The sequence below is a fragment of the Sus scrofa genome, chromosome 15, assembly GCF_000003025.6.
Source record: "Sus scrofa isolate TJ Tabasco breed Duroc chromosome 15, Sscrofa11.1, whole genome shotgun sequence".
Lineage (NCBI taxonomy): Eukaryota > Metazoa > Chordata > Mammalia > Artiodactyla > Suidae > Sus > Sus scrofa.
The window spans coordinates 10,778,708-10,797,830 of record NC_010457.5 but is presented as its reverse complement, the minus strand read 5'-3'; the positions used below and the strand labels follow the sequence as shown (position 1 = coordinate 10,797,830).

The window sequence follows — 19,123 nt, the reverse complement described above, 5'->3', positions numbered from 1 at the left end:
TATTTTCATTAAAAGAGAGTAGTTAAAAAAAAAATTAGGACAGAAGATTAGGTAAATTTGCTTGGTCCATAACATAATTTGGTCATTTCCCCAAATTCATAGACAATACTTAATTCTCAATAAATATCAGTAACTGAGAAATAATAGCAAGTTTTTGAATTGCGAGTTTTAGAATAAGCGAGTTGAAAGTGCCTTCAGAATATTTTTACGACAGAAAAACAAAACATCTGACAGAATCCAATTGTGTACAGTATTTATTGGCATCTTATTTCCTATGTGGTTATGATTAAACCATGCTGCTAGAAACGTGATGGTGCAGCTGAGAAGGTATATGATATAGGTGGGAAGTCAAAAGATGCTGGTTTAATTTCTACTCTCTCCATGCTTAAATGTGTAACCTTAGTGTTTAGCTAAAAACCAAGTTTTAAAATCTGTAGTATTCTGAGTGAATTCAATCTTCCAAATAGGATATTGTCTCTTTTTGGTTGACAGTACTGTCAGACCTTCTAGATTTTCCACAAAGCACTTGGCATCGTCATTTGTATTCAAACCATCTCCTGAAAATGTCTTTATGGATCAAAGGATTCAGTTTCAATATCTCTAAGACAGAACATTACCAGTTCCTTCTAGGAAGCAGCATCATGTTTTTATTATTGTTATATATACAAAAGGACAATTTGAGAAAGCTGATCCCTTTTTATCTGCACAATAAAAGAATTGAACTAAATAATCTTTCCATACCCTTCTAGCTTCCTAAATTTTTTGAGCCTATGAGGTAAAACTTTTATGGTGGACAAACATATTCTTTGGGTGACTAAAGAAACTGTGTGGGAGTATCCATAGTCATGCCATTGACACTCTAGAATCCACTTATCAAAGATAATTAATTATATGAGCAGGGAAGGGGAAATAGAAATTTTTTAAAAAGAGAAAGACAGATGGACCTTTTGTGATGATTTAATGTAATGGGCTAGGTCCCTTCAAGTACCTTTTAGAAAATTTCATTATAATGACATATTAAGTAGAAAGGTCTTTCTTTTTCATCTTAAAGAGAAAGTGAATATGTAGTTAAGAACAAAGTAGTAATTATTTAGGGATAATACAAGTGTTAATTCATAGAGAGAAAAAAAAAGAGTTTATATTCTGCAGCTACTGGAGCAGATAACTAGACATAGGAATAAAGAGCAGACAACCTTTGAAACTCCAGCTGTGTAATCCTAGGCAAGTATTTAACCTTCTGAGCTATCCTTAGTCTGAACATTAAATGGGAATAGCAAATGTAAAGTGCCTGGTACTTTGTGGGTTGCCAACTAGTTCTCCTTTCTCACACCTATATTATCACTAATGAAATCTCATTGGCACGGACTGTTAAATTACAGACACAAAAAAGATGCAAATGTTTATCTTTCTGAAACTTACTATTTTGTTGGGCATAGAAGACATAAATAAAGAAGTAAACAATAATAAACAGTTAAAGCAAAAGAATACAAGCATATGTGAGCATGTATATTAACAATGTTATACATTTGACTGCCTAATGGATTTGAGAACTGTTAAAGATTATTCATAATAAATCAAAATTTAAGGTCAATACATACTAAATCTTAAACTTGCATTTAATTTATATTTGTGATGTAAATAAGAGATCACAAGTTCCAGCATCACTCAGTTCATTCTCTTAATGCAGCAGGTAGTAAATACTCCCTCTTTAAACAGCCAAACAGAAGGCATGAAAGAGCAATGACCATAAATCAGGGTCATATGCTCTCTCCAAGTAAAGCAAATCCAAAGATTGAGAGTTATTTAAGTTGCATTTAGAAGAAATTACAAAATTTATGCAAAATATATTTTAGAGGAAACCTGTTCTCTTATCCATCAGTTCATGTTGAAATTATTTGATATAATTTTTTTACAACAGTGGAAATTGATCGGGAAGAAGAGTTGTCTAAAGATACCTAACAATTTTTTTATGCTTACTTTAGAATGCCTTTTTCCTTGGGCAAAATATGCTTGAGACTCTTCCTCAAAAGAGTGTAAGAGTGAAAATTTACATAACTCCAAAGAATTAAGCTGTCAACAATGAAATTAATAAAAGTAAGATTAATTCTACATATTTGGTATTTTATGGATGTGACAAATGCCCATTGTATCTCTCTCTCACTCTCTCTCTCTCTTTGGCTGTGCCCAAAACATGTGGAAGTTTCTGGAACAGGGATTAAACTCCTGCCACAGCCTCAAACCTGAGCCACTGCAGTGACAATGCTGGATTCCACCAGCTGTATCACATGGGAACTCTTCTATCTTTTAATATTACAGACAAAGAGATAAAGACTTAAAAGGAAAGACTAAAGTTTCATTTTAAGTTTATTTTTAATGTTCTTATAGGTAAACTCATTTTTATAAAATCTTTCAATACTTAATAACAGCCAAGAATGAGGCTCTAGAGGAAGGTCTCTGGTACTAAACTCTTTGAAGGTCCAGCTGCACTGATTTTTTCCATTTGGGAAAAACTATTCACCCAGAAGCTTTGTAACCACAGATATGTGTGCCCACTGAAGGATTCAAACCTAAAAGAAACCAGAGCTAAATCAGTGATAAACAGGTATTGAAACAAAGGAAGGAATCTATGTGCTGTGGATTGTCTTTCTCTTCTACTTATGCTCACAGACTGTGTGTATGTGCCTGTGTGCCTGAGTCTGTGCTTGTGCAGTGATTTGTAAAGATACTGTATCTTCCTTGCCTAGTAAGGGAGTTAGGAAGTGAGAGAAAAAAAAAAAATAGCACAACAGGAAGAAAGAAAGAGATAAGTATACATTAACCTAGGAGGAGACTAGTCATTAACACTTTTCCCATACATTAATCACATTGACGATGGAAAAATGATCATCATTATAGAAATTCTTTTCTTGAAAGTGGTATCAGAAAAAAATATGAACTGAACTTGAATAAATTCAGGAATTTTCTGAAATGGAGATTATATACAGAATGTTCTACCTCTTGGCATCTACTGCTTCTTTAACTACTAAATGTCAATTCAAGAGTATTTTCTGCCCTTTTGAAAAGCAATCTGAGTTGAGAGAAACCGCACCATATGCTCTGCTTACCCAGGCAGTGTAAAGCAAAGTGCTGAGCAATTATATGGTGGATTTGATCAGCTTTGACAGCCAGTCCTGAAACTAAAGCCAGAATCTCCTGGTCTTTCTTCTGCAGCAGGTTCTGCGACTAAATTTTATGACTAATTGCATCAAATTTCTACTTTACCTTGGTAATGGCCTCACAAATCCTATGTGTGCAAAATGACTTTGCTGATCAGCTTTAACGATTCTGTGCCATGGTTATTTCACAACTTCTATATCAGAATACATACAATAATGACAGATAAGAATATTTAAATGCACTTTGAAATACCCTGGATTTTCTTGCACTGAAGTCACTTTGGAATGCCACCAGTTCTCATTTCCTGAAACTTGTATTCACCTACTGGAATATTTGATTAGGGACTACTAGTACAATTTATAATCTGATAAATATAAATTAGTTCAGGAAGTTCAACTAATTTCTTCCTTGAAACCTGGCCAATAATCATGGAGATTATCTGGATCATTTCCTTAGTGTATTACCATAATCATATAAGCAACACATGGTATTCACATTGACAATACATCCTTTACAGTGATATATTAGTGAAAGTGAGGTGCTCTAAAGCTAAAGGCCATTAACATTAACCAGCCACTGATTCTATAATCCAAACCCAAATGACTATCTAGAGAGCCTGTAAGGGGATGTGTCACTCACTTTGCATACTCATGAGGCTAAGGCAGTTTCTCTAAAACTTCTTAATGAGCAATTATCTTTTTAACTCAGAGATAAATACGCAAAGAACAGAGGGATGGGATCTTGCTTCTGAGAGGAAAGCAAATTAACCTTGGGGCAATTTATCTTTCACAGCGTATTATGGGCAGTGCCAGCAGGCCACAGATGTACACCCCATGAGGAGCCTAAAAAAGACATCTGTGAGGTGGGGGAAAACACAGTATATATTCAAAGCCTAATTTATTAATGAAATGTCAACCACACCCCAAATGTTTCAAATCTACAAAGGAAAAAAAAAAAAAAAAGAACACTATCTTTTTGCACACCTTTCCTTCATCCATGCCAGATTAGCGATGAGCAAAACGTTCTAGTGAACCAACTAAACTGAGAGAGAAAAAGACACAAGAATGATAAATAGAGAGAAAGTGGGGGAGGGGTGGAGAGATTTATTTATGTCATTCCTCTCTCGATTTTGAAGCAAAGTTAAACTCAAATATGCTCATGTTAAATTTTATAAGATACTGTCACAAACATTTTTCCTAGCCATTTTCTGCTTTCCTTATAGCTTCTCTTATGTCCACAGTCAAGAAAGACAAGAATCATGTCAAGGCCACTGACCATGAGGACCTGCATTTCATTGCCTCGTGCATTTTCCAACCCAGGTCATATGACTAAAACCAAAATCAGACAATATCTCTTTTAATAAATCATGTAGGGAATTCACCAAAAGGTGGATTTATTCTTTTAAGAGCCACATATTATGTAGATAATCTCTGTAATTGCCACTATTTTCAGCATTTACAGTCGAGAGAAATGGAGAGAGAGAGGGAGGGAGGGAGAAGAGAAGGAAAACAAAAGAAGGACAAAAGAAATTCATGTTGGAGAAAATACTTCAGAAATTTTCTATTTTACTGATTGTCAAATAGTTGCAGAAGACAAATATATCTCCTTGGAAAACACTTTGAAAATGATTTATTTCTTATGATCACACAGTATATGGCTCTCTTTTCCTATCCCCATTAAATGAATCACTTTGTTGTTTGTCTGTTTGCATGATAGATTTTTAAAACTAAATAGAGACCTTTTTTTTTTTCTTCATTATTTCACCTAATCTTTGGTTCAAGGAAAGTACATGGTACATGAAAAGTCACAATAAATACTTGCAGAATAAATGAAAGAATGAATAGCAAATTTTTTTCAATTTCTTGGGCAAAGAGAAAAACATCCAGTTAAAGATATTATTGTTATATGACTGTTTAATAGGCTAATGATTTTTTTCTATAATAGTTCCAACAAGATTTCTAATTTATTAAATGCTCTACAGCTGGTCAAATTTTGCAGAGTTATCCATGCAAATAACAGGGTAAGGCTGCCCATGGATATGCTGAAAGCCATGGTCATGATCTCCTGCCTCTCTTAGCTTGCAATCCAGAAAGTCAATCAACTGGAATATAGGGCCATTTAATAGGGAATGATTTCCAGCCTTAAGGAAACAAACGTGGTATGAAAATAAAAGGAAAATTATGCCTTTCTTGTTCTTTTTTTTTCCCTTTTAGGATGGGTTTGGGGTTTGGCAATTTACAAATTGGAAGGGCTTAAATGAGCAGCAGGTAAAGCATATAATAGGAAGGAAAGACCACAGGAGAAGTTATCAAAGTATAGGAAGAATTAAGGTGAGACACCAGAGAAAAGAAAGAAAAAAGGAAAAGTAAAGAGATGAGCAAATTATTTTGTACAGTTTCAAGTACATATCTTTTTATAGGATGAGCACTTAATTTTCATATGGTATTCACTCCAAAATATTCCAGATACTGTATATTAATTTAAAATGAGATTTCTTAGGAAGATTCAGTACACACACACACACACACACACACACACACACACACACACACACAATGGAATACTACTCAGCCATGAAAAAGAACAAAATAATGACATTTGCAGCAATATGGATGGAACTAGAGACTCTCATCCTGAGTGAAGTAAGTCAGAAAGATAAAGACAAATACCATATGATATCACTTACATCAGGAATCTAATATATGGCACAATGGAAACTTTGCACAGAAAAGAAAATCATGGACTTGGAGAATAGACTGGTGGTTGCCAAGGGGGAAGGGGATGGAGTGGGAGGGACTGGGAGCTTGGGATAAATAGTTGCAGAATGTTGCCTTCAGGATGGATTAGCAATGGGATCTTGCTGTGTAGCATTGGGAACTCTGTCTAGTCACTTATAATGGAACATGTAATGTGAGAAAAAAGAATGTATACATATAAGTGTAATTGGGTCGCTATGCTATACAGTAGAAAAAAATATATAAATAAATGATTAAAAAAATGAGATTTCACAGATTCACAAAAATACTAACCTTCTCTGGTACAATTGATTTCATCACTGAAGTCTCCACAGTCATTGTCACCATCACAGGCCCAATGGCCTGGGATACATCTGCCGCTGGAACATCTGAACTGGTTTTCAAAGCAGGAGTGAACACAGCCAACCTCATCACTCCCGTCCCCACAGTCGTCATCTGGAAATAAGCATCAACACCCGGGGGGTGATGACCCATGGAGAAACTTTTTCTTATAAAATACTTAACATTTCTTTTTGGTATTGAGACCTTGGTTATTGAAAAAAGGAATGATAAAGCAATGATTCACATTTCCTATGAGCAGTGGGAACATTATTTCCATTTTCATATTGCTTTGTTTCTGATTGAATACCAACTACTAAACTAAGGGGGAAAAATCCTTGACTTTGCAGTATGGAGCTGAATTTCATTTTACTCAGAAATGATGAACCCCTGACTGGATGAATCTACACAGCTTGAAATAATTATTAAGTGGGAAGACAATGGTGGTTGAAGAATTTCATGAATGATACAGCTTTTGATATAATTATTGCTGGAAAATTATGATTTAGACCTGCAATTTCTCTGCCCCAGAGTTTTTAATGTATGTTTAATTTAGTGCCTTCTCCATTCTTCAACAAGAGGCTCACTGGAGACCCTTCCCCTACTGGTTCTTAAGTGTGTATTTATACCAGGAAATTATACACTATCATTAGCAATGATTTATATCCTTTATTAACAATGGTTGCAGGAGGGAGGCAAGAGGAATGTCAAGTAAAAATAGATTAAATTGAAATCAATGATTAAGAATACATCAATTCATGTATAATTCATTTATGCATATTTGGCATAATTTAACCTAATGATACAAATGACTAAGGAAAAAATATCATCTGTACATTAAGAAAACAAGGTGACAGAGTTGAGACCATCTGGATAATTTTATAATAATTTAAACTACTCCCTTCTGAGGTTACAGAGCATTTTACATAAACGCTTTAGGGAACCTGAATTGTCCAGGTCACTTCCTCAATTATTCCCTTCACTTCATGTTTGTAGACTTAGACTATATCCAGCATAATATCTGAAAACAAATCTCTATCATAGCCCCAGGGGACAGATACTGAGCTCCACTATCCTTAACACTAATCTCCATTGACATGCCAGCTGCCCTCTCACCACTTGTCTTAGCCATTTCGCTTGACTCTGCAAGCGTCTCTTACAAACTACCACTGAACGAGAAGAAGTAGCACAGACAGCCAGGCCCCTAATCAAATCAGTGCAGTCTAGTGAACATTTGGTACTTGCCAGAGTCACAGTGCCATTTGCTGCTAATGCATCTTCCACTTTTGCATATAAATTGAGTTAGTGGCTCACAAGTTGGGAATTCTGTGAAAGATATAAAAAATATCCAATAGGAAAGATGTTATTGAATGTGTTTGACTTACCTTGGGTTTCATTTGGTAATGTGATCAAAACTCCACCCCTCTCTTCCACAAAAGGAAATGTGAGGTAAACACATAAGTGTCAGTAACTTCTTGAGGACATACATCCCATGCTCTTAATATCTTTTAAATGAGGACATTCCAGCAACTTAAAGCTAAGAGACCCACTTAACGAAGGACTGTTTAGATTCATTATACTGTAAGAAAAATGAAGAGATGATAATTTCCTGCACCAAGGGACTCAATCTCCTCTTAGTGAATAACAGCTGCAAAGTTATACATAAGCTTTAAAAAAGAAAAGCTTTTTCTGAACATAAAGAGCCAAGGTAGGAAAGTCAGATCCAACTTTGCTTGAGTGTTATCAACACCACGAGTTCAATGTAAGAAAATAAAACAAAATCAACCATCTAAACAACAACAAAAACTTCAATAAATTTAGTTTAGTTGGTATTATACAATTTTAAAGATTCTGAAAGTATGAATTCTAAGTTAAAAGAACACAAAAATTCCCTGAAAATCAATAATAGCAAAGAATTAGATTTCAAAATGAAATTTTACCCAATTAAATCAAAAGACCTTCTTTCCTAACATCTAGATAACTATAACAACACAAATTTAAAAATAAAACACAGAATTAGCAAAAACAAAGATTCTAAAAAGAGATCACTAGCCAATTCAAAGGGTTAGTAAATTCAGCAGACAATGCTGTCATAAGAAGATCAGATAATTAAGACTGATTGCAGGAAAAAAATTAAAAAGAAAGAAAAAAGGTAGCAATAACAAGAGAAAAATATAATTACCAAACAGTTCATCCAAGGAATTCAGTGTAGCTTACTACTATTTGTCAGGACAGAGTTTTCATTCATGGTGAAAGTAATTCATATAGAGTTTACATGATTTGCTCAATATCAGACCTTTTAGCTCTCAAGACAATATTCATAGAATCATAAATCTGTACATACACAGTAACTTATTTAACAGACATTTAAAAATAGAAAGGGAAGAAGAAAAGAATCTCCATCAACTCACTGACATAAAGACAGAAAAAAAAAAAAAGATACAGAGATAGATCTGTGGCCCATATTCTAATTAATATTGTTCCTCTGACAGCTGAAGACCAAGTCATTTTGTGGCAAATATTTGGTTTTCTCTCTGAGACAAGTGACTTAGAATTGTAGCAGATATTTGATGGGAGGCAGACCACAAATATTTTCAATTTGTATTCTTTAGGTTGTCTCAGAGCTACTAAGGTGGCTGAGTAGGCTGAAGTCAAGCTGCTCAAACTCCTTCAGCCAAACCTGTTCACTTCTCATCTATCTACACAATTATTTGTCAATCCACTGTTTTAATTTTGGAGCTTTGAGTACTATTTTATTTGGAGAAAATATGTAAATAATAAAAATATATTCCTTTGCTTAAAAAATTAAAGCAAACCATTGATTATATCCAATCATTTTAGCCCTAAAGAAACTGAGGGCATGACAGGTTTGCCTAAGGTTATATGTATTTCCTCAATGGAAAAAAAGTCTTTAGGATTCAGATCATCAACGTCTTTCTCTATCACTCTTTCTATAATACTCTACTAAAAATTTCCCACCTTATTTTAATTTGTCATCCATGAATATACCTAAATTGTTATTTTACTCTCCCCATATTTTTCATACATTTTAAGCTTAAAGGTTAAATATTTCCCATACATTGTTTCATTACATAAAGTAGAACTTCCTTTTGTCTATTAAAATGAGTCGCTAAATACTTTCTTTTAATTAGCAATTGGTTCGCAAGTTTTTGTCTGTATCAGTCACTATTCCTTAAATTTATAATGTTGGAAATGTCAATCATTTTGAGCTATTGGTATTATCTTTAAATGATATAATACTACCTCTTTTTTTTTTTTTTTCTTTCTAGGGCCATACTTATGGCATATGGAAGTTCCCAGGCTAGGGGTTGAATTGGAGCTGCAGCCGCTGGCTTATGCCATAGGCACGGCATAGTGGGATCTGAGCCATGTCTGTGACCCACACCATAGCTTATGGCAATGCCAGATCCTTAATCCACTGAGCGAGGCCAGGGATTAAACTTGTATCCATTTAAACTAGTCATGTTTGTAACCTTCAGAGCCACAAAGGGAATACCCCACTATCAACATTTAATTTATTTTAGTAGGGTAGATCATTCCAAGATTTACTTCATCATTTTTGTTACACTTCTGTAGGCCTATTTTCTTTTCTTTTCTAAATTTTTAAACACAGCTCTGACTCAAGGACCCAATCAATAGAGCCTTAAAGGCTGAATCATGGACCTCACACATACAAGGGCAGTTTGTTCCCTGAGCCTTCCCTCTGTCATCAGGCCCTATGTCCTCATCCATCATGCCATCCTCCTGGTGCCTTTGGTTCCCCACCCTGCACCATTTATGAGAAGGTTTGAATGGTAGTTCCCATTGGAACCTTGGTCTCCTCATGGGATGTGGGTCTTTATGGTAGTCACACTTCTCAGGATGATATCCGAGGTCTATTTTGGATCATTTCTTTTTTTAATTTTTTTAATTGTTATTTCTCCAATACATTTTCAACTTTATAGCATGGTGACCCAGTTACACATACATGTATACATTCTTTTTTCTCCCATTTTTATTCTCCATCATAAGTAACTAGACATAGTTTCAATGCTACACAGCAGGATCTCATTGCTAATCCATTCCAAAAGCAACAGTTTGCATCTATTAACCCCAAGCTCCCAATCCATCCTTTTGCACAGCAAAGGAAACCAAAAAAACAAAAAGACAATTTACAGAATGGGAGAAAATAGTTTCAAATGGTACAACTGACAGGGGCTTAATCTCTAAATTAAACAAGCAACTTAAACAACTCAACAGCAAAAAAGCCAACAACCCAATTGAAAAATGGGCAAAAGACCTAGATCATTTCTTTTTAAGAGGACTTTACAAAGTATTCCGGCTAGTGGTTTCATTTGAAAATTATGTTATTTAGCATTTTCCTAGTAATTTAACCAACAAAGATGATGTGATCTTCAGGATATAAGAATTTTAAGTAACACTGCTATAACGCCTATAGAATTTTTGCATTTTTCCCTTACCAATGCTGACATTTAAAAAATAAAACTCTGTAAGAATTCCCACTATGAGGTAGTTGGTTAATATTTGCATTTGTCTCTGTGGTGGCATGGGTTCTATTTCTAGCCCAGCACAGTGAATTAAGAATCTGGCATAGCTACAGCTGTGGATTAGGTTGCGGCTGCGGGCCAGGTTCATCCTTAGCCTAGAAACTTCCAATAACTGTGGGTGCAGCCAAAAAAATAAATAAATAAAATAAAAAAATTTAAGGTCTATATTAATACATAGTTTTTGGCAAGTCATCAGTAACTAGAATTAAAAGTAAAATGCATACAAAGTAATTTTGCATGATCATTTGAAAGACCTATTTTGTATATCATCCCCAAATAACATTTCAAATTAAAGTCAGAGACTAAAATATTCACTCTTGTTTTTAAAATGATGAAACAATGAGTCAGCTTGGGAGCCTGTAAGAATGCTTCTTGTGACGTAGCTGAGCTGGCAAAAGAGAGTCAGCCAGGATCAGCAGTGATATTCAGTGAAGACTACAAGTGACAGTCTTTTAAGTATTGATAACTTATCCCATAATGACATAAACTGCTATTATTTCATGAACATGTAGGGAAAGTAGTGCCTTCATATCAGGTCTAGTTGACATGGCATTCTTGATTACTTGCTTCTTTTACTTCTTAAAAAGCAATTCCTTGTGTGAGTTTAACTTAGAGTATATTCATCTGAGATATTGTCATTTGAATGGAAATTCTTCTAAAACTGAACAAATCTTTGTTAAATTTTATGATTACAAAAGCCATGTCTTTAGATATGAATTTTAGACTAAATGTAACTTTTTAAAAGCCAAAAAATGTGATCAGAGTCTTAGGATGATTCAAAGATAGAAATAAGAAGAAGACAATCACTGATGTGTAGAGTAAAAGGCTACATCAAGAGCCATCCATGCAACAAGCTAACAAGTATTTTGACATATAAAAGGAATACTTGAAAGACAAATGAAAATTCCCAAGGCACAGTCAATATGTTTTTTTTGTTTGTTTTTTTTTTTTTTACTGGATAAGATAATGAAACTTACATTTATCTTTCCAAAATTAACACAAATGTTATCAAAATGTATTTTCTTCCTTAAATAAACAAGTGTTTAATGTGTAGAGGATGTACAATAGACATGAGTAGAGACTTTAAAATGCTTACTTATGGTACGAAGCACCATAAGTCATGGTTAAAATGAATAAGCAACTAATTGCAGACTGTAAGGTATGATGGGATCTAACTTTTGAAAATAACACTAACTATTGCATTTGGAGTGAATAAGCAATGAGATCCTGCTGTATAGCACAAGGAACTATATACAGTCACTTGTGATGGAACATGATGGAGGGTAATATGAGAAAAAGAATGTGTGTGTGTGTGTGTGTGTGTGTGTGTGTGTGTATACATATATATATATATGACTGGGTAACTTTGCTACACAGCAGAAATTGACAGAACATTGTAAATCAACTACAATAGAAAAAATCTTAAAAAATACACTATATTTTGGCACCTATAATAGGTTAATTCCTATTTTAAAATATCTTTCCTATAAACTTTGGAACATATTAATTGATATCACGTTTTATTAGGGAAAAAATAAATCATCCCAAGCATTTGGAAACTTCTGAATTTTACAATACAGGCACACCACAGAGGTATTGCAGGTTTGGTGTCAGACCACCTCAAATAAAGCAAATTTCCAACAAAGTGATTCATGTGAATTTTTTGGTTTACCCATGCATATAAAAGTCGTGTTTACAGTATACTTTATTAAATGTGCAATAGCATTATATATTAAAAAATACATACCTTAGTTAATAAAATACTCTATTGCTAAAAATATGCTAACCATAATCTGACAACATAGGGTTGCTATAAGCCTTCAATCTGTAAAAACTATAATACCTGTGAAGGGCAAGAATGTGAAACACAATTAAATAAGATATATCTTAGTTGGGAAATTTCCCATGTAACCTTTAAGATTCTATCTACCGCTTAGATTCTAAGTATAAAAACCAGCTGGAAATTAGCCCACAAGAGGTAAAAAATTTCCAAAGTAAATAAAAAAATGAGAAATCCAGTGTAGCTTCACTCTCTAAGAAAATGAAAGTAAGGCATCTATCCACAGTAAATACAACATTTGTAAAAATTAATAAATAAAAATCTCAGTTAAATAGAGTTGGGAGACCAGAAGGGGGAGCTCTCATACCCTGGGATGACAGCTGAGCCTAACCAGAAGAAAAACCTCTATGAAAAGTCATGGACTCTGTTTCTATAGCCCTCCCAGCTTCCTTTTCCCTTCTACAGAAGTGTTCCCCTTTCTTTATAGGGATTTGCATGTGGCTTGCCATTGTTGCATATCCTGAATTGCAATACTCTACCAATTCCAAATAAACCTAACTCTCCTGGAGAAATATCTGGCATTCTATTTGTTTTTCATCTATATATGCATGTAATGTGTATTCTTAAATGACTACATCTCATTTCTGATTTTTTTTAATGTAATACCAAGTTACATCATTTCTTTTGGCAACTTTGTTGACTGAATCAGTTCATATGACCAATAGGTAAATTACATATAGAGGAAAAATTGATAACTAGAATGAATGAGGATATTAACTTAATGGACACATGTACCAGAGTAAAGTTACTAATGATTCATTCCTGTTTCCTTATTGGTAAATCACACGGTCTCTCTGGTCAACATCTCTTGAGTCCTTAAAGTCCTAAGGATCATGAAGTCAGAAGAAATGTCATCTGGAAATGCACAACATTCTAAAAGAATTTAATGTGGCAAAAAAAGAGTTCATTACCTGGACAACTTCTAGGATTATTACAGCATTCCAATAAAACTGAATTTCAGAAAAGTGGAAGAACTAATAAACAAGGGAATGTTAAAACTATCCTGGGCTTTTTTCTGCTTAATAATGCAGTCAAATGTACAATACATTTTTGAAGGAATTCCATCTAAAATTTTCCATACAGTGTAGAGTCTCCTCCTATTTTTCACTAATGTTGGAAAATACTATGTCCATAATTCCTTAGTGTCCTGTAAACAGTATCTAATGGTAATGGAGAAATGAGGTATAATGAGGTTTTATTGCCTAAAATGTAACACAAAAACTTCTTAAAGCCATTGTAACATTTTCCCTGTCCTTCCATAATTAATGTTAATTTTAAACTTGAAAATATAATCCATATTTCAGTTTGTTTCTGGATAGTTGGTCTGTTAAAATATCATTATGAATTCGTATATTTGACAAAGACTTAAATGTTACACATAATTTTTTTTTTCTTGACTTCGCATAAATAGTCTTTGACTTTGGATTTTCCTTGAAACAAAAATTGCAGGGTACTTGGAGAGATTACCTGATTAGCTCTGAAAAAGAGAAACGTTATGAACCAAAGTGGCATACATTTTATCATGTTAAAATTACAGCAATGAAAAGAAAACTATATTTTATTCCTATAGTTACTTCGACCTCATAGAATATATGATATGGATTAATGGACTGTTAAAAAAGCTTCTATTGTTGCAAGAAGTATGCTCAATTTATCTATTATATCTTTCGCCTAAAATTTATTGCCAGGTTATATGTATGCTATTATGTAAATGGCAACAATTTTTTCTTTTTCTCAAGGGTAATCATGATTGGTATGGTACTTATATTTTTCTAGTATACAAAGCTTACAGGAATGTTTCCCAGTGAGGTATGTTTCAGATCCAATTTATGTCTCTTTCCTTTCTCAGACCTAGAAATTTTCCTACTATTCCTCCTCCTTGGCCCCAATAGGATTATTTCAAAGTAATTTACACTGAAGCTTCAAAATACAGTAATCATTGGTTTGTTTGAGAGCATGTATTACATATCATAAATATATATATATATATATATATGCATTTGACATATCATAATTAAGTGTGTGGAAAACGTATAGAAGATTCAAGGTAAAATAAATGACAAGGTGAGAACATTATAGGAGTTTGGGGTTAGTAAAGTATTGTCTAAATACGAATGAGACAATAATGTATATTATTATTTATAGAGTATGAGGTACTAGGCTAGCCACACATACATTACTTAGACTCTTTACAACAGCCCTGTGATGGTTATTGCTAACTCCAATGTGCAGGAAAAAACAGCATAACTTGTCTGAGGACAAGTGTCAGAGTAAAATCTGAATATGAGTCTGATTCTAAAATATATTATTTTTTTCACTATAGCATGCTGATAATATGCTTAAAACATTACAGTGTAGAGAAATTGGAGAAAAACACACAAAAATTTAATTTTTCTTTCTGTGTTTTCTCTCTTCTATTTATATTCCAGTCCTGATTTTTATTTACTCTAATGCCTATAACTAAATATAGTTATGGAAACATAGTACTTTTAAAATTATAGAGATTATAGGACTATATCACCTGAGAAAATATATAACATTTCTGAATACTGACATTAATTATGGCTCCAGAGTAATATTACTTACATAGGACAGACTTTAATAAGGATTCAATAGAGTAAATATACTTTAGAGAAAAAATAAGAGAACGGTGGACACCGTATTGTCTTCATTTTGCTGCTTTTTTATTGTTGTTACATTAAAAACCTCGCATCTCATATCGCACATATGATGCCATGTATAAAGAACATAAACTTTATAGACAGGTAAACCTGAGTTCAAATCATGGTTTTATCAATAATTAATATGTAACCTTAAATAATTACTTAACACCTCTGATTCTAAGTTCCTACTCTATGAAACAGAGTAGAAAACTACTGCAACAATTTTATTCTTTCAATAACTTGTATTGAGAACTTTATACCGGATAGAGTTTCAGGCCTTAGCAATACATCCCTTAGAATGAATGAACCAATGGATGGAATAGTACTTGACACTGCGATGCAATTTTCAGCATTTTCTTTTCTCAGAGTGCTTCAATCTAGTAGGAAAAACATCTGTAATATAATTTAAAAAGTGACTTCTTCTTCTTCTTCTTTTTTTGGTCTTTTTAGGGCTGTACCCATGGCATATGGAAGATCCCAGGCTAGGGGTCGAATTGGAGTTGCACCTGCTGGCCTACACAACAGCCACAGCCAAGTCAGATCCAAGCCATGTCAGCGACCTATACCACAGCTCATGGCAAAGCCAGATACTTAACCCTCTGAGTGAGGCCAGGGATTGAACCCAAGTCCTCATGGATATTAGTCGGGTTCGTTATTGCTAAGCCATGATGGGAACACCCTAAACAAATGACTTTAATAAATCCTGATAAAGGTATGTAAGATGTTGTTGTAACACACAACAGAAGCATCTAATCTTAGATACTGTGTCCCAGAGGAAGTGATGTACAAGCTGATACAAATGATAGATTCAGGTTAAAGCAGGAAAGGAGTGCTTTAAGAATCTTTCAGAAATATGGCATTTCTGAAGGCCCAGAAGACAGAGTACATAAAACGTTTGAGAAACTGTAAGAATTTCAGAATGGCTGCAATAGGGTGTAAGATAGAGGTAGTGAAATTTTAGGAGCTGTAAATAGGCTTGACAGACAGATTCAGAAACGATCCCTATAGATATAACAAAGCCTTAGAAGTCAAAAGAACACCCAGGGACTACATAAAGACTGAGACTAAGAGCTAGAAAAAAAAATCTAACAGTTATGTCAATATGGCAGATAAATGGCAAACACTAGATAAAGTAGCAACCAAACATTTTAACACATAAGTGAATGTGTAAGAAAATAATGCAAATTTTTGGAGCCCAGAAATGAAAATCATGCAAACATGTTTGTAGAAAACTAAACAAATAGTGTGTGTGTGAGATTTTGCTTGCAAAAGCAGTAGAAGAATGATGGAATTATAATTTATTTATTTATTTTTTGTCTTTTTGCCTTTTCTAGGGCCACTCCTGCCGCACATGGAGATTCACAGGCTAGGGGTCTAATTAGAGCTGTAGCTGCCGGTCTATGCCACAGCCACAGCAACTCGAGGTCCGAGCCGCCTCTGGGAGCTACACCACAGCTCACAGCAACACCAGATCCTTAATCCACTGAGCAAGGCCAGGAATTGAACCCTCAACCTCATGGTTCCTAGTCGGATTCGTTAACCACTGAGCCATGACAGGAACCTGGAATTATAATTTAGATGTATGGGTTTTGATGTCAACATTTAACAGGTAGTAATTAATAGGTTCCATATAAGGTATGAATTCTAGCACATACCCGGGATCCTTGGGACTAAACCCTCAGGGAAGGGTGCATGAGATGACATTCCTTCCGTATAAGGAGGTGTCTCAGTCTGGACTGAAAGTGGAAAAAAGCATATAGTCTCTCCTGAGCACCTATAATTATAAGTCTGTATCCTAAGCTCCAGTTTCTATAGTTCAGAAAAACCTCAAGTAAAAAAAAAAAAAAAGAGTCAGGGAGTTCTCTTTGTGGCACAGTGGAAACAAATCTGACAAGTAACCATGAGGTTGCATGTTCAATCCTTGGCCTCACTCTGTGGGATAGGATATGGTGTTGCTGTGAGCTGTGGTGTACACTGCAGACACAGCTCAGATCCAGCACTGTTGTGGCTGTGGTGTAGGCCAGTGGTTAAAAGCTCCGATTGGCCTGGGAACTTCCATATGCCATGGGTGTGACCCTAAAAAGCAAAAAAAAAAAAAAAAAAAAGCAAACCAAATCAGGGTAAAAATTAATTCAGTGTAGCTAATCCCAAGAAAGTCTCATAAGATTTCCACTGGGCCAAAGACATACAACATGACCTCAGAATTCAAAATCACAAAAATAAATAAATACAAATGCAAAAAAAAAATCTGGTGAATGAAATATCTGGTGAGTGAAATTAGCAAACCCAACAAATGGAAGAATTAGATATGCAAGCTTTTCAGATTAAAAAAAAACAAAACAAAAACAAAAACGGCTGTAATGGAAAAAATAAAAATCATTATTAAAAAAACACAAACCGACAGAGATTAGATTGAAATATGGTAGGTATTATAAAAGAGGGAAACCAGAATTTATTTTAAAAAGAAAGACAAAAATGAAAATAAAAAACATGTAAAAAGACAACATGAAAAAAATAAAATAAGGTAGGCTTGAAAGGGAACCAAATAGAATAATCAGAAATGAAAACAAGAGCCTTGGATTTATGAACTGTATGGATCTCCATGTTTGCAGTTCAAAGATTAAAAATAATGTATAAGGGATTTAAAATCATGGAGGACGGACTGAAATGACCAAACATTAACCTAAGGGTTCCAAAAATACTGAAGACAGAAAACAGAGGTAGGTGGTATTCAAAAGGATACTTTTTTAGAATTTCTCAGAATTTATCAAAGATATAAATTTTGATTCAAGAATCATAATCTATCTTGAGATAAATAAAAGTAAATTTATGTATAGAAACACTGTAGTAAAATATTAGAATTCTATGAGGAAATTTGTTGAGTCTAAATTAACCTGTTAATGATTTATAATATTGAACCAGGAGTAAAAATTATACTCTCCTTCCCAAATAAATAACTAAATTAGAAATGAGAACTTTTTAGAAAGCAATTTACTTTCCCTCCCTAAGAAAATAATGGAAGAATACTTGAAGGTTAGGCAGAGACAGACGAACCAGAAAAAACATAGGGGGGAAACCAAGAAATATCCTGTGGAATACAAGAAAAGGAAGTGTTTCAAAGAGAAAGAGAAGCCTGCTCAGATAGCATTAAATACAAACTGAAGTATACTACTCAGATTAATTTGTTTTTCCTTGTTGAGCTTGGCCAATTCCATTTTTCTGGAATGATTTGGGAAAGAAATGTCTCCATTTTATAATTGACTGAGTGGAAGATGGTTACATAAATTTTATTCAACTTTCCCAAGTCATTTGACTATGAAGAAAGTAAGAATTAATGTGATAGCTGATGAGAGATATATAGATCAAAGGCAAGTCAGGTAGTTTTGTGGGTGGTAATCTTTTTTAAGAGGGTGAAAGTTGAGCATACATTAATATTAATGGAAGAAACCAGTGAGTGAGACTAAAACTGCAGGAGAGATAAAAGTTACATTTCCTGTTTTTACACATTTTAGAGAAGTAGGAAAAATTTTAAAGAACAGATCCATTATCTAACAGTAATAGGCATCCCTGGCAGTTAAAATAATTAGTACTAAAATAAGTCAACATTTGATTTAATTTCAAGATTAATAATTAAACAATGACTTTAGATTTTTCAACCCAAGAATAATTAAAGAAAGTTATAGCTTCAGTGAATTAGAAATGCCCAGTGAAAAGAGGCAAATGAAATAAACAGTTGATTGATTTATAGTTTATATCAAAACCCAAAACATCTAAGAAGTATCTTAAATAAATTTTGCTATGTATTTTAATTCTATATTTCAG

General features: G+C 33.9%; 1 protein-coding gene across 1 annotated transcript in view; it reads right to left on the bottom strand.

The window, feature by feature from the left end:
* Positions 1-19,123, bottom strand: part of LRP1B (LDL receptor related protein 1B) — a 1,887,165-nt gene that overhangs the window by 702,139 nt on the left and 1,165,903 nt on the right. Inside the window, 2 exon segments of the mRNA XM_021076285.1 lie at positions 6,186-6,347; positions 7,476-7,556. Coding sequence (XP_020931944.1) covers positions 6,186-6,347; positions 7,476-7,556 — 243 coding nt within the window.